This window comes from Danio aesculapii, chromosome 3, assembly GCF_903798145.1.
Source record: "Danio aesculapii chromosome 3, fDanAes4.1, whole genome shotgun sequence".
NCBI lineage: Eukaryota > Metazoa > Chordata > Actinopteri > Cypriniformes > Danionidae > Danio > Danio aesculapii.
Genome location: NC_079437.1, coordinates 32,326,218 through 32,342,309, shown reverse-complemented (window position 1 = coordinate 32,342,309; position 16,092 = coordinate 32,326,218). Strand labels below are relative to the sequence as shown.

Here is a 16,092-nt window from a genome sequence, read left to right as displayed (position 1 = left end):
AAAGGAGTCAGAATGAGAAATCAAGAGCAGGAGTGTCGGGGGTGAGGGTCTTTCCTCTAGGGGTGTCAAGGTAATGGGACTGTTTATAGAGCAGCCCCCTATCTGTCTCCTGGCCTCTCAATATCTCTCTGTCGTGCCGGGAGTAGAGATGATGGGGCTTCCTTTCAGGCTGTTTCCATCTGCAGAAGATGGAGTAGCGCAGGGACATCGGTCGGGGTCAGCAGACCTCCCCCAACTCTTACTCGGCTCCACCTCGCCCTCAGCCTCTTTGAAATGGTGATGATGATGGGATGACCCCCGTTGCCCCCCGATGCGATGTCCTCAATGAGGCTTGGGTTTGGTAGATCATTCCACTGCCCCCGCTTTTCCCTCCCCAGAGCTCCACAGCAACCACTGCCCGGGTCTCGGCCACATTTGTCATGTCCAGACCCTGCAAGCTGCACCTCTATGGGGCTTTTGTTCCCCAACCTGCTGGCTAAGCAGGGGATTTCAGATGGACCATTAACATTTGAACCAACTCGGCACATTTCCCTATTGCGCTTGGACCATTACTGGTAAAAAGAGTGAGAATTCATCATATAGGTCACTATACATTGCAAAAGACTAACAATATCACGTCGAGAGCTGTTAAATATGAGGTTGTTAAGGAGACTGTATATCATGATGTTTTATCATTATACATACTGTAGTACAGGAAGAAATATGTAAAATACTTTTCAGTGCACACACAAGATATATAGACAAATCATACAGTCACTGCCACAGATATACTAATGCTATACACACAGCCATATGTGCCACTGAGCTGTTCATCTGTTGTTTAGGTCAGTAAGGGTCAGAAGGTCAATAGGGTGTTATGATGCATAGCCAGGAGACAGGTGAAGTGGACTTGACCACTTATGTTGAGCCTTAATGTTAGCAGAACATGTCCACCAAGTCCACTGCTCACCTAGGCCATCAGCATAAGATGAGATCAAATTTGTTGGCCGTAAAAAAAAAAAAAGTATATATATATATATATATATATATATATATATATATATATATATATATATATATATATATATATATATATATATATAGTTGAACTATTTGTTTCTTCTGATTGTGTCTAAATAATCAAAGCCTGTGTGGTCCAAAACAATATTAGACCCATTTTGTGAACACCTATTTCTTTCACACTGGGAAAAACAGGTTTTGATAAATAAAAGTTATGACAAAGAACGTTACAGATCATCAAGATGAGATTGTTCAAATGGACATTATTTTGACAAACACCTATTGTCAAAAGCTACATTTCCATCCACCTATTTTTATGCACATTTTGGATATGCTCATTAAAAAAGTGGTTGATGGAAATGCCAAGATGCGCATAAAGTTTAAAAATGAGCATAAAAAAGCTAAATAAATAAACTTTTTTTTCTATAAGAAACGATGTGCATAAACTGCGATGGAAACACTTTTACCAAACGAATTCCAGTATGCGCATTAAAAAAGTCATGTGACTTTGTTATAAGAGATCATGTGATGATAAAAATGTGTGCGAATGGATAAACCAGCAGGCTGAGCACACTGTAAAACATCTGAAATGTTGTTTTGGTCATTCTAAAATGTCTTAACTGTTTCAGTATTAGTGTTATTATATTATTAATGACCTCCAGAATCAAGAGCATCTGTGCTCCGCGTCTCACACCTTCAAACGCCACTTCGTGTCAGGATTGCCTTCTGAGGCACAAGTCATTTATTAAATGAAGAAAAGATTGATGCAGCTTCTACAGCAGCAAATACCGTTTTTACTGTTGATATTTGGCAAAGGTTAATCAGCAAGTGATGATTTTGTTCACTTTGACTTGTTGGATGGAAACACTGCTTTATTGGCATGTCTTTTATAAACTTTTTATCGCATTTATGGTTTAGTATCTCATAATTGTAACGATTAGATTCACAAATAAGTCTCAGTATCTCATAATAATATGAGATATAATAATATATGAGATATTGTAACAATAATACATTTTTGCCATAATTATGATTCACCGCTGCACCCATTAGTTTCTTGTGTACACAGCATCACTCAGACATTTTACCTCAAATACCTTTTACATACCTTGAAACGACATGATACTAATTAAAATTAAAATACAAGCAATAAAAATTATATCTAATCAGTAAGCATCAAACCTCTCGCGGAGTCACACGAGCAACTGCTAATGGTGACTGACTTGTCTCAACTTGTAAGATCTCTTTTGGTCAATTTCTTTTCTCTGTTAAGGGAACTAAATTGTGGAATGATTTACCTGTTAGCCTAAAATTAGAAAGTAATATAAATGGTTTTAGTAGTGTACTTAAAAGGTGGTTTAAAACAAAACAGCAATGTTTATACAAATAGTTTACTATTAGTTTGTTTGTTTGATAGCCTTTGTTTTGCCTTATAACAATTTTATGTAAAGATTTGTAATGTTGATGTGTTTATAATATGTTTTAATGTTTATAATAGTGCATATGTATCTATTTTACTTTCATTTTATGCCAAGCTTCCCATGGACAATTGCTGAGAATTGGCAAGTCTGCTAAAACACTTAAAGAAATGCATTTGATTGTCCTCCAGTGAAATTGTGATGTCCATGTCTAGATGGATGGATGGATAGATGGATGGATAGACAGACAGACAGACAGACAGACAGACAGACAGACAGACAGACAGACAGACAGACAGACAGACAGACAGACAGACATTCTGCGTGAACTTCCCCTTTGAATATCTTTTAAAATATTGAAAACAATTGATTTTTTTATTCAAAATTCAAATTGCTTGTATTATTGTAAACCTCCAGTGACGATGTGAATATCTTGCATACTTGCCCTCAAGTCCACAAACCCACTTTCAGCAGACAAACAACTCACCACAAGGATTGTACGAGGCTGGATCTATTCTCATCACTTAATCCTTGACCTTGAGCCAAGAGTAATGAGACGGGACTGCTCAAGCAATCAGGATCATCAGCAGCCCTGCGGACTAGTCAATAGCCTTCAGTCGCTAACATTACACATCTGGCAGAGCGGTTCACAGTAGCTAATCTCCACCATATGTTTACCACAGCAGCAAGCATCAGCTGGCATATAATAGCAGCACAAACCCCTCAATGCATTTATATTGCACCATAATTTCCGAAGATCCGTGACTTTTGATTATTAATGACTATGTGAAAAATAACCCACTCCACTCTTTTTATGTCACTCGCTTTCAGGAAATTGCTTCAGCGAGGTTCACAGAAGAGTTAATAGCGTTCGTGTCCGGAGATTGCGATCAAGGTTATGTCACTCAGATTAAACATGCTAGCTCTTTTCATAGGAAAATGGCTCGCTCTGTCATATACATTTTTATGGCTGGAGTTGAAAAGCTGTCACCGTTGAGAATGTTGAATGCTATCTGTCTGGTGACCTTTGTCAGTGTTAATAGCATGTGGCACATCCATACTGTGCTACTATATAATGAGTCAGCACAGGCGCTCATTGTAACAGTATTGAATGATGGCCCCTCCCTATCAGATAGATTAAAGGCATTGTGAGTGAATGCAAACACCCATCTGTTCGCCCGAGCCAGGGATTCTGGGACAAACTGGGTCATGTGACTGACAGCATAATGATAAACAATGCATGCTAACACCTCGCAAACTCAACTAAGTGCATTGGCATGGCGCTAAACGCTCTCTCGAGGACATGTATCCGCTCTTAACAACATACGTCATGCAGCACTGATAAGAACTCGAGCCTAATAGTAAATAAAGAAGCTTTTTATGCGTATTTAGAGGAAGTGAAGTGGGGGAGGTGGATTGAGGGTAATAAATAGCCTCACACTTTCAAGTTGCCAGCAGGTTTGCTCATGCATTTCCTCCTAAAGCCTCATAAAGTCTTTGAATTCCTAACAGCCGCCATACAACCCCCTCCTCCCCTGATATACTGCCCAACTCCACTCCTGCAGGCTCAAGGTATTGAGAATCTCAGGTCGTTTGCATCCATCGATGACATACGCCAGTCTGTTGTTGTTTTTGAAATGACTCCTTTTCTTCTGAAATGTCACACACTTCTGTTTGCATAATTGGTTTATCTAGATTATTTTGCAGTTAAAGGAACACTCCACGTTTTTTAGAAAGTTCCTAGCCATATCAGGCTAGAAAATAGCTACTTTTAATTTTTCATCTGTTTTATTACATAATATAACTACAGACAAGTCAAGCTTTAAATAGGAAAATATCAATGTGCTTTATTAAAATTTTTGAGTGAGATGCTAATGGTCTAATCAGATTCAGTTTTTTATGCTAAGCTAAGCTAAAAGTGCTCACGCCAGACATGATGATCGGCTAAATGGATTCAAAAATGGTCAAACTCAGTCTAAAAGTAACTTGAGTAAAATGAGCCTCTTCCAAAAATGTGGACTGTTCCTTTAAAATCATAGTGTACAGTGATAGAAAGATTGGTATGTTTACTTTTGGGAAAAGAAAACTAAATGCTATTCAATGCAGTGTATGTTGATATTGGAAAGATGAAGCAAAATCACTAAACTGAAGCTAGGAAAATTTTTTATATTTTTTTATAAAAAAAAAATTTATGAGATGCTAATGGTCTAATCCGATTCAGTGATTTATGCTAAGCTAAGCTAAAAGTGCTCACGCCAAACCCATAGATCAGCTGAATAGATTAAAAAATGCTCAAGCTTAACTGTTTAACGTCTAAAAGTGACTTGTGAAATCAGCCTATTTCCAAAAAATGTGGAGTGTTTCTTTAAAATCATAATGTACAGTAATAGAAAGATGGGTATGTTTACTTTGGAAAATACCTAAATGCTATTCAATGCTGTGCATGTTGATAATGGGAAGATGAGCAAAACTGTTTTTAAACTGAATCTTGGGAGTCAAATTTCTCCTTGTCTATTTAGGTAAGGTACAGTACTGTTTTCAGTACTGTGGAAAAAATCACATAGCAGTCACTTTTCTATTGGTAAAAATAGCAGCCTTTTGACCAACTGACCCTGATTTGAAATCTATGAGGGGAGATTTTTGCTCTCATGTAAAATCACAGGGATTTTATTGAAATTACTGTATTTGCCTGCAAATATAAGTAGAACAGCAGTAAATGTTAATGTAATTTAATAGTATTCAATGTCTATATATACACTGAAAATGCTGGATTGGTTTTGGATTGATTTGGGGTAAAATATAAACAAACCCAGAAGTAGTGGAGTTAAGTCTTTAAATAAACATTATAACTCAACCGTCGGGTTGGCCTACATCCATCCATTCATTCATTTCTTTTCGGCTTAGTCCCTTTATTAATCAGGGGTCACCACAGCAGAATGAACCACCAACTTATCCACCATATGATTTACGCAGCGGATGCCCTTTCAGCCGCAACCCAACACTGGGTTCTTGTTCAACACAAGTTCTCGCTGTGAGGCGATTGTGCTGCCCACTGCACCACTATATTTATCCAAATTTAAGTTGAAACAAACCAGCATTTTTCTAAGAGTGTAATGTTATTTACATAATACATTTAGACTGGCACAAATGAAAAGCGCATCATTATTTAAAATCAGTCACTTTCCCCCTCACCATTTCATTGCCAAATTTATACGGGCCTGGCTGTATTAAAAGGACTCTCCCATTAGTAAACATGTATTTATTGAATGAGCAGCCTTTTGTGTGCAGGCTAATATTTTAGATGGTGAAAAATCAATACAGTACCTCTTACATGTCAAGGACAAAAATGTGAGGGCTGAAGCGGGAAAATAAGGGGAGGCTAATACGTCGTTTTACTGATGGATGGAGCCATCAGCGGATGGCAGCAACCTTGGTGCGTTGAGCTGACGGATGCTGTAGGGCTGCAGCCCGAGTGTTCATTGCCTTGTTATGAACACTACTCTCCAGACAGCGTCTATGGATTTTGTGGTGGGAAACTAGATAGTGTTGCGATGTGTTGTTTACCTCACTTTATATTGATAAAGCAGTCTTGGGGTCAATGAGTGTCTGCTCTTTACAGAGATGGCATGGTGGGTTATCGGAGGAGTAGTGGGTGATCTGTATATCGGCCTGTTATAATCGTTAATTAAAAGTTCTAGCATTTGATACACTCATAAATAAATATCATAACACAATAACTATAAAGTGTCACATGTGGTTAAAAAAAATGATATCTACATGTGTACAGTTAAAGTTAGAATTATTAGCCCCCCTGTTTATTTTTTTCCCCAATTTCTGTTTAACTGAGAGTAGATTTTTTTAGCACATTTCTAAACATGATAGTTTTAATAACTCATTTCTAATAACTGAATTATTTTATCTTTGCCATGATGACAGTAAATAATATTTGACTAGATATTTTTCAAGACACTTCTATACAGCTTAAAGTGACATTTAAAGGCTTAAGTAGGTTACTAAGGTTAACTAGGCAGGTTAGGGTAATTAGACAAGTTATTGTATAATGATGATTTGTTCTGTAAACTAATATATAGCTTAAAGGGGCTAATAATTTTGACCCTAAAATAAAAAATGTAAAAAATTAAAACTGCTTTTATTCTAGCCAAAATAAAGCAAATAAGACTTTCTCCAGAAGAAAAATATTATCAGACATACTGTGAAAATTTTCTTGCTCTGTTAAACATCATTTGGAAAATATTTAAAAAAGAAAAAAAAAATTAAAAGGGGGGCTAAAAATTCTGACTTCAACTGTATATATAACCCTGGTCTTATTTTGCTTATTTGTAGGAATACCCAAAATATAATACATTGAGTTAAAAATATAATTTTGATATTATGCCAAAACAATATGAATTTTAATAAAGATGATCCTTGAAAACATTCTGTAACTTTCTTACTGTACTTATGTAAAACTTAATTTAGGATTAGTAAATATTTTTATTATTTGATATTTATGCATTGCATTAGACAACTTTTTTGGAGATTTTGTCAGATTCCAGATTTTCAAATAATTGTGTTTTAGCCGTTAAATCCTATCCTGACAAAACATATATTAATGAAAGCCTTACTTGTTCAGCTTTCAGTTGACATATAAATCGCAGTCTCCAAAAATGAACCCTTATGACTTTTGTCATCAGTGTCACATATATAATACATTTAATCGCAGATGAATTTGTCCAAAAAAAAATGTTTGTATGTAAACGTAGATGTAATATTTTATATAAGATCTGCTTGCATGTGTTGATCATTTTACTGTACTGTTTTCAACCTTTTTACTGTTTGTTACAATGATTATATTTTCATATCTTCATGATTAGTTTGTTGTCTATATTGTCTATTCTTTTTAAATGCCCAAAGGTGTACAGTAGTTAAACGCTATCATAATCACAACTAATAATATTTTAGATAAGTAGGATTTATGTATGTATAAAAAACTAAAGAGGAGTTGGAAATGTCTTCCCAACTTTTATGTTATAAAAGTTCACTTATTATGGACCTGTTCAATTCCATTTCATAAACGCTTTCTTGCATATATATCTCTCACTTTCTTAAACAGCAGGCGAATAATTGTAAACGTGTATGAGCAAACTTTGTACTTCAGCTTGTTATGGCGACAGCTCCCCGCTGATAGATAGCACATTGATAAGACTGAGATTAGGTTTATCAGCAGCCAATGGGAGCGCGGCGCAGTGCAGTGGGGGTTTACGGGGGCGGAGTTTGCGCGCAGCTGCTGACACTCGTCAAGAATTGCGGTGCGGGACAGCCTGGAAAGTGCGTGGAGATCAGAGTTACCCTGTCGAAGAGCGCTTTTGTTTTTCGGGGAGATATTTGCCAGAAGCATGCGAGGGCTTCGACACGAGATGCTAAAGACATTACTTTGAGCTCGCGGCTTTTGGAAACACCGGAGCAAGTTCCTGCCGTGTCTGAGCAGCGCGTCAACGGGATTATTCAGCAGACCGAGCGCTCTCTCACACATACACACACATCGATGCGGACGGCTGCGTGTTTACTGTAGTTATGCGTCAACACGGCGGTCTGGAAACGAATATTTAGTCAACGTTTCGATTGGAGTAGGCGTTTGGGAGCTTTTCCAACCAGTCGCTCCCCACTGTAGTCCTCGGACGTTTCCACGGGCTGCGCGCGGGATTCTGCTTGCACTCATGTAGCAGTTTCACGTCGACCACTGGGTCTTATACACGGCTTCAACAGCACGCTGTGTTGCAACAACTGGCGCAGGATTTTAAAATCTGAAGAATGTAGTTCATTCCCGGTGGACAGCGCGAGCTTCTGCTGAACTGACTCACATAAACACACTGGAAGCCTTTAAGTTCTTCTGCACGCGTTTTTTTAAGAGACGCTCCCTGTATTGTTTTAAAAGAGGATCCTTCTTATTTTAACCATATATTATATGACGTTTGGAGCTTACAGCTGTATTTACTTTCGGAGAATATTGGCTTTTATTTCACGATGTACGAGAGCGTGGACGTTGTGGGACTGACCCCTAGCCCGAACCCGTTTTTAAGCATGGATTACTACCACCAGAACCGCGGCTGTTTGATCCCGGATAAAGGCCTCGTGTCGGGAGCGGCCCGCGGGTTCAGGAACCCTCACTGGAGCGGCTCGAATCACTGTAGGTGGCCTTTTGTTTTCTTTATCCTTAACACAGTCTTTGATCTAACATTATGCGGACAATTTCATTCGGAGTCCCCCCAACTGCTCAGTGTTTGGGGGTCACTGGGGCTCTTACATACACGTCAGCTGATGAGTGAGGGTATTTTCCTGCATGTGTACATGTAGGTTGTCTCAGACCTAGTGAGCTGACTACCTAGACAGCTGGTATATCCCTATTAAACATCTTAGTGGCTGCTATGACAGAATCAGAACCAGTCTGTTCATTTCCAGCCGGTGTTGGCTGTGAATAAATGGATAAAACAGTGTTGTATTTTTAGTGTTGATGTAATGGCTTCTCATATACATGCAACCCACTATCTCAGATCAAACACTATGTATATTAACCCTTTCGGGAACAGCATTTCTATTGATACTGTCTTGAGTGAGTTACAAACCAATCAACCTTAATGAATGTGGGTTCAAATTCCTTAGGTTTTGAGAGGTCAGAGGTCATTTCTGAGGCAGTTTTCCCCCAGTGACCACTACACGTTTACTTTGTGTCAGTTCATTCCTTGAAACCACTGTTTTGTTTTAGGTTTGTGGGAACAGTTTTTGTGTTTGGCTGGTTAAAGAGATCAGTGTATTTTAATGGTTTTGCATTTAACCAGTTCAGTAATATAATGCTTTTGATTTTGTTGTCATTCAGAACAGCATAATTTTTGCAAATAAATGCTTGAAAATCAGCTGTATTTATGTACACATTACTTTAAGTGCTAATTCTACTTGTATATTGAAAATACTAGAATGAATATCTGTATTTTTCCATGTAGTTTTGTTATTCCCATGTGCATTGTAGTTTCTGTGTGTAACCACCTAATTTTGTGCATGATCATAGTGGTTTTTATGGAAGACTCTGCATTTTACCCAGTATACATATAATTATAAATGCATTTTATATTTTTTATAACTCATTGATCAACATTTCACCTTTAACAAAATGTTGAGGTGTGTGAAAATCTGACAGGAAGATGTGCAAAAATATGGTACGCAATATCTCAGACGCACCATCAGCAGAGTTTGGAAATGAAACCACATGAATGACATCACTTACTGTGTATTGAATATTTGGCATGTTTTTCAAATGGAGATTCACATTTGTGGGTTTTTTTCTTGGTGTCCTGCATTTGCAAGTGTTAAGGGCCTGATTGACCTTATTGATAAACATGCTTTCCTCAGTATTTTTGTTTTACATGAAATCTAAACTGTTGTGAGTATTTTTAGTATAAAGTATTTGGTTATTGAATATTAGCAATTATGAAATATTTCTCAAATCTTGAGAACATATTGTAAATAATTTCCTTGAAGAAATAGCGAATGCTTACTAGGCCACAAGCAATCATTGATGTCTTCTCGCAGCGTATGGTATGTGTTTGCAACACGAGCGTGACATTTCAGGGGGCCAAAGTCTGTCTGGAAACATGGTCTCCAGTGATTGTTGGGGCATGTCAACATTGCTAATCTTGTGTAAGCCTGTTTGAGGGATGATTTGTTCTGCAGCTCAGCATCCTTTTCTTATGGAGAACAGTCCTAGCAGCCAAAGTATTTATGGTTCTTGAAAAGGGCACGTAGAGCAAGGAGACTTGGTGGTGCATCTATGTGCAGCTTGACCTCAGAGATTTGAGGAGACCAGATCTAAATGAAGATATTTACAAATGATAAGTGGAAGTTCTTAGGGTTGGTTGACCCAAAAATTAAAATTGCCATTTAAAAACGCAACCTCATGTTGTTCCAAACCCCAAAGAACTGTCTTCAGAAGACAAAATAAGAGGATGAATTGTAAATAAATTGTAGGTGAAATCTGAGAGCTCCCTCATCCTACATAGACAGCAAAGGTCCCAGCTTGTACCAAAACCCAGCATTAAAACTTTCCTTGCCTTTATGGAATGCACACACTATTCTGACACTGAGGAGAAGAAACTGTTAAATAATTGTACTTTGTGTGCACTAGGGATGCTCCGATCGATCGGCCAGAGATCGGTATCGGCTGATAATCATGTTTCATGACTCAATCGATACCTGCTAATCTGGCCGATCTCATGAACTGATCTCATCACAATTGTTTGTTTATGAGTTTACAAGCAGAGGACACATAAGAACTGAACTCTTTTTACATATCAGAACTGAATGTTCTGTGTTTCCAACAATATTACAAGTATCAAAGTATTTCCTGGCTGGAAATTTGCCAAAAAAAAAAAGTTTTTTTTTTACTTGAATATTTAATAATATAACTTATTGTAATATACGTATTGTAATAAGCAGTAGATTATGGCACTTTTTTCCATTAAGTAAAGAAGTAATGGATTTATAGGTGTGCATTTTAACTCCTTATGCATCAAATGCACTCCAAATTCATTGAGACATGTTGAATTCTTCCATAATTTGCAATGTTTTCAAATTGCTTAATTAGTTATTTTTCTTGCCAATTTTTTACATCTGTTTTATCTATTTTGTTCTGTGAAGTTGCTTCTGACCATGACATGTCCACACTAAATGGTTAAGTATCTTATGTATCTTAAGCTTAAGTATCATACTTGGATTGAAAATGTGCTTTATGCATTATAAAGCTTAAAGCATCAGAATCTGTACTTGGTATCGGCTGATCACCATGACAAGGAATCTATACTCTGTATCAGCTGCACAAATCCTCATAAGAGCATCTCTAGTGTGCACAAATGATTTCCAGTAGCTACATAATATTGTGATTTAACCATGAAGGCATTTGGTCTGTTATGAGGATATTATTTGGTACCCTTCTGGACTTTGAACAAACCAGAAACATTGCTGTCTATGGAGGATCAGGAAGCTCTCCTTTTTCATCTAAAATATCTTAATTTGGATTCCGAAGACAAACGATGGTCTCTGAGGTTTGGAACTACATAATGTTGAGAATTTTTTGGGTGAACTGAGATTCTGAGACTAAATGTCATGTTTGAATGAAATATGGTCCAGTAGTTGTCTTTTCCTTCCTGTAGACTTGATTGTATGTTGTGCTTTGCTTTTAATCCAAGACAATATTTTGAATGACTCATGATATTTTTGCAACCCTGACACTTAATTGGCATATATGGGTTGGGAGTAAACATGCTTTATTTTATTTTTAAACCCATCATAGTTTCCACTTTCCAGAGTAAATCACAAAGCTTTGGAAGGCTCTTGGGGGCCATTGACTGAAGACCAATGAATTGCATTGCTTTTGCAAGATAATCCTCAGAATAATTAAAGCCAGACTGCAGTGTTTTGAAGACCAAAAGTCACAAGTCTTGCATAAGATCTTGAGACTTTGAATAATAGATGTTTCCAAAGTGTGTTCCTTTAAGTGACACTTCAAGTGGAGTGGGCTTTAGTGTTGCATTTTCTCTACTACTTCTGTCTATTATCTTGCCTTCTTCTAAAGCGTGCCGTGTGATTGGCTCTCCGTGGCCTCCAAACATGAGCACCTTCATGGCCATCAGGAGCGGATTAAGCCTTTACCTCGCTGACCTCAAGGCCCTGCTACCTCCACGCAGTGAGAGGCTCTGGCGCTCAGTGTCTCAGGGAGGCATCCATCACAGTGTGTTTGAAAAGCTCTCCATCATTCTGAAGGCTGCCTGGGACCCAGCAGAATGAAAGCAGGCGGTCGGATCTCTCTGCTGTTCCTCCCCCACTAAAAGACTGTTAACTTTTCTATTCACAAGCCTCCTCGCGACATTCCAACGTAGCTCTTTTGTTTTAACCGAGAGCTAGATCTCTTGAACATGCTGGTAATGCACATAGCGCATCTTTTTGCTATATAGTGTTGCCGTTCTGTTATTTGCATACCTGTGTAGTCCTGTTTCCTTCTGGAGTGTGGATGGTAACAGATTAACATCTATGAGATTTAAGAAAATAAACTTGCTGATTTTGGATCAATTGATGTGAAATAGGCAAGTTACCAATGTTTGATAGCTTTAAATGCGACAAGGGCCTTATTTTAGTGAATGCTTCAATGTCAGACAGTGTTGAGATGTATTGGTAGCCAATCATTTTCATAGCAGTCTTGTGGCATTTCGGTACAATCAGAAGGTTTTTCATTTCATGTCAGATTTGCTCTAAGAAAACTGAACATGTAGAAATTGTCCGTTTATGCTGGCAGGCATGGTTTTAAAATGAACATTCTATATATGCTGCGTAGGGTTGCAATGATTATAGATTTTGGTTGTACGATTATAATCTGAGGAATAATCACGGTTATCACGCATTCAATTATTTCAAGGTACTACTAGTTTAGAAAATCATGTGAAAACTTATATTTTAAAGTGTTTATTGCTGCTCAGTAACTAAATAATACAGCACAAAATAATAATTAAAAGCAAACAATAGTTAATTTCTCTTTGGACTTAAAAATAAGTGAAAAAAGTTTGACATTTAAACAAGTAATAATTTTACACTGAAAATAAATGACAGAACAATGAATGAATGTATGTATGTGTGTGTATATGTATGTGTGTGTATATATATATATATATATATATATATATATATGTATGTATGTATGTATATGTGTATATGTGTATATATATGTATATAAATAAATAATAAAATAAAAAATAAATTAATTAATGATTAAAAAAATTATATATATATATATATATATATATATATATATATATATATATATATATATATATATATATATATATATATATATATATAAAAATAGTATTTGTCTAATGTAAATCTAAGTTACATATTAGCTAAGTATTTCCCTTTTAAACAACAGATGTAGTCAAAGGCTGCTGAACCTCAGTCTGAAAGGCACTTTTAATAAACTATATTACACAATTGTTTGGTATTTTCCTTTTGTATTTTTTCTTTTTGGAGTAGAAATGTGTATATTCCACACAAAGTATGAAGCTAACCGGTCAGTTCTTGTCACCTGAATCACAGTGCACTTGTGCCATTCTTTTAACTAGGAGTCTGGAAAGGGTAAGCGCGTCGCTACTGGAAATAACGAACTTATACACGCAAAAGGCCCTTAGTTAATAGCCTCAGCCATAGTAAATCATACTTTAATACAGTGCGTGTGGATATTTGTTTACAAGCTCATAACTTTACATTTGTGCACAGTTGGCATAAGTTTGTCATCTTTTTAAAACCTTTATGATTAATTAACTGTGACAAATTAAAGTGCGGTTAATAGTAAAACCGTTTTATCGTTGCAACCTTAATGCTACTAACATGTTACCACAGCTTTATTGCATGTTTGTCATTGCATAAGTCTAGTACTTTTTTCATATATGCCAAAAAGTATATTAGGGATGCATGGTATGATTAAACTATAATAGAATACAAAACAGTGACTCATTCAGTGAATGTTCATCAGTGCATGCTTATTTCTTCCTCATTGCATACAAGGTCATCTCTGCAAAAGTCTAAATTATAACAAATGTTTCTTTAATGGTGTGCTTGAATACTTTACGTCATGAAGTTGTGACATGTAATCTGTAGCATGAAATGATTATAGTCTGTAGCATCTTCTATTTGTTAAATGTATGCAGCATTTTGTTATCTGTCTTATCAATGCATTCCTAATTGGCATAAAAATGTGAATGCCAGCCAGTCAAGCGTCTGTGGTGTTTTATCGGCGGCTTGATGAGTCTCGCATGGAGCTGCAGCATGGAAGCCCTAACTAAGGAAACGCATGTGGCGTTTTATTGTTTCCCATGAACAGTGCCGTGCCGGTGGGAGCAATAGCCTAGCCCGGTTGCAGCTGGGAGGGGATGGAGAGTGGAAAAAAGGGATTCCTGTAGAATGAGGGAGAATTAAAGGAGTTTGAGAGAGTCTATTGGTTAACCGAGACTTACTAATCTCCAGACAGCGTGAACGGCTGCTGAACGGCAAACGCGAGAGCTGCTAGTTTGCATTTTGCCAGTGGCCCTTGTTGGCAAGAGTTGCGCTTGTGTTGCTGTGGTTTTGGCTGGCTGACCGAGTGTTTATTTCTTTTAGCCTTAAATACAGAGCAGGACTTGCAATAGATACTGGGCCTGCTGGCACTCTGGCAGCACACATCCAGGCAGATCAACAGCAAACACACACACACGCACATCTGTGCCATGTGGATTTGGGGGGGGGAGGCTGAGGCATACACAATCGTGACCAGCTGGTGGTGTACCATGAATGGCTGTGGCCTGGACTCTGGATAGCACAGCTAAAATGCGTGTATTTATGTTTTCAAGGGCCTGTTTAGTGCCTAAAACAATGATTGGAAAGAAACCTGAATGAAAGCATAATGCTTCAAAGCCTGGTAGTCATGTAGCATGGATTTGTACATGTTATAGTTAGGGATGCCCAGTATAATGGAATATGTTGGCTTAAAGTTTAAATTATTGGTTGCACTTCATTGTATGGTGTAGATGTTACTGCGTAATTATACAGTTAAGTACAGGGTGATATTAACGTGGTTATACTTTATGTAATTGTGCTTTCTTTTACTAAGGTTATTACAGGCATATATTATGAGGTGGTGTTTATATACCATACAAATAATTGCAGTTAATGATTAAAATCTGTTCGTCTCACACTTTAACTTGTAATTGCTTTGCATACAAAGTAATTCATTAAATAAAATAGGATTAAGTGTATGATTTACTTAAATGCTGTTAAAAACATTTTTGCTTAATGTAATATAACATACAGGTTCCCTTATTTAGGTGGCAAAAATAGGCCAACTTCAAATATTTGCTGTTAGATTGAATAACCATGATAGGGTGATTAATCTATCATGACAGGCCTAATTACAGTAAGGTCATTTAGGCCGTTTGTAAAATGAGACGCGTGTTGCCAAATTATTTTAATCTATTAGTTTATATTGGGTACATAAGGGTTAGACTTGGATAGCTCATTTTCTTGATTTTGTTTTTGTTTTCCATCTGCAACTCTCTCACATAAAGCTGATCTATATAACGTGATTTAAAAACACTGATAAATGTAATCTTTTGTAAATCTATAAATGCGTTTGTTTTTCGTAAGGTACATTAATAATATCGTGATGAATAAAAAAGGAAACCCATCAAGGCACATCTCTGATTCACTCTGAAAGGTCAAGCTTTCGTCTCTGATGGAGTGGTTAGTGTATCATAAATGACAGAGGTGATCAGTATCAGTTTAGTGCCAAGGAATGACCCTCGACAGGTTAATAGTCAGATGTGCATGTTGGGTACACAGCACTCTAAATATCACCCGTCTGGTGTCTTAAAGTTTCAGATCAGAGAGACAACTTTTACCCGAAGGCTGAACATTAGCCGAGCTGCTCTGTAATCATGGCGGTGGAGAACAGGGAGGTTTATACCTGCACAAGGCCATAGGGCAGGATTTTGCAATACATGGCGCCCTTCCAAATCAGATGTGCAGCCCTCCAGCTGTAATGGCTGTTGCTTGCTTTAAAGTGCCGCCATGTGCTGTAAACCGCAAGCACATTTCATACATTAGA

The 16,092-nt window shown here is 37.2% G+C and overlaps 1 protein-coding gene across 3 annotated transcripts in view; it reads left to right on the top strand.

Annotated features, from left to right (window-relative positions):
* rarab (retinoic acid receptor, alpha b) overlaps positions 1-16,092 on the top strand; it is a 207,892-nt gene that overhangs the window by 151,705 nt on the left and 40,095 nt on the right. The window contains exon 1 of one of the 3 annotated variants that reach the window (XM_056453743.1): positions 7,706-8,604. The exons of the other annotated variants lie outside the window; for them this stretch is intronic. Coding sequence (XP_056309718.1) covers positions 8,442-8,604 — 163 coding nt within the window. The 5' untranslated portion in view covers positions 7,706-8,441. Of the gene's footprint in view, positions 1-7,705; positions 8,605-16,092 lie in introns of those variants that run through there. 3 annotated transcript variants of the gene reach the window in all.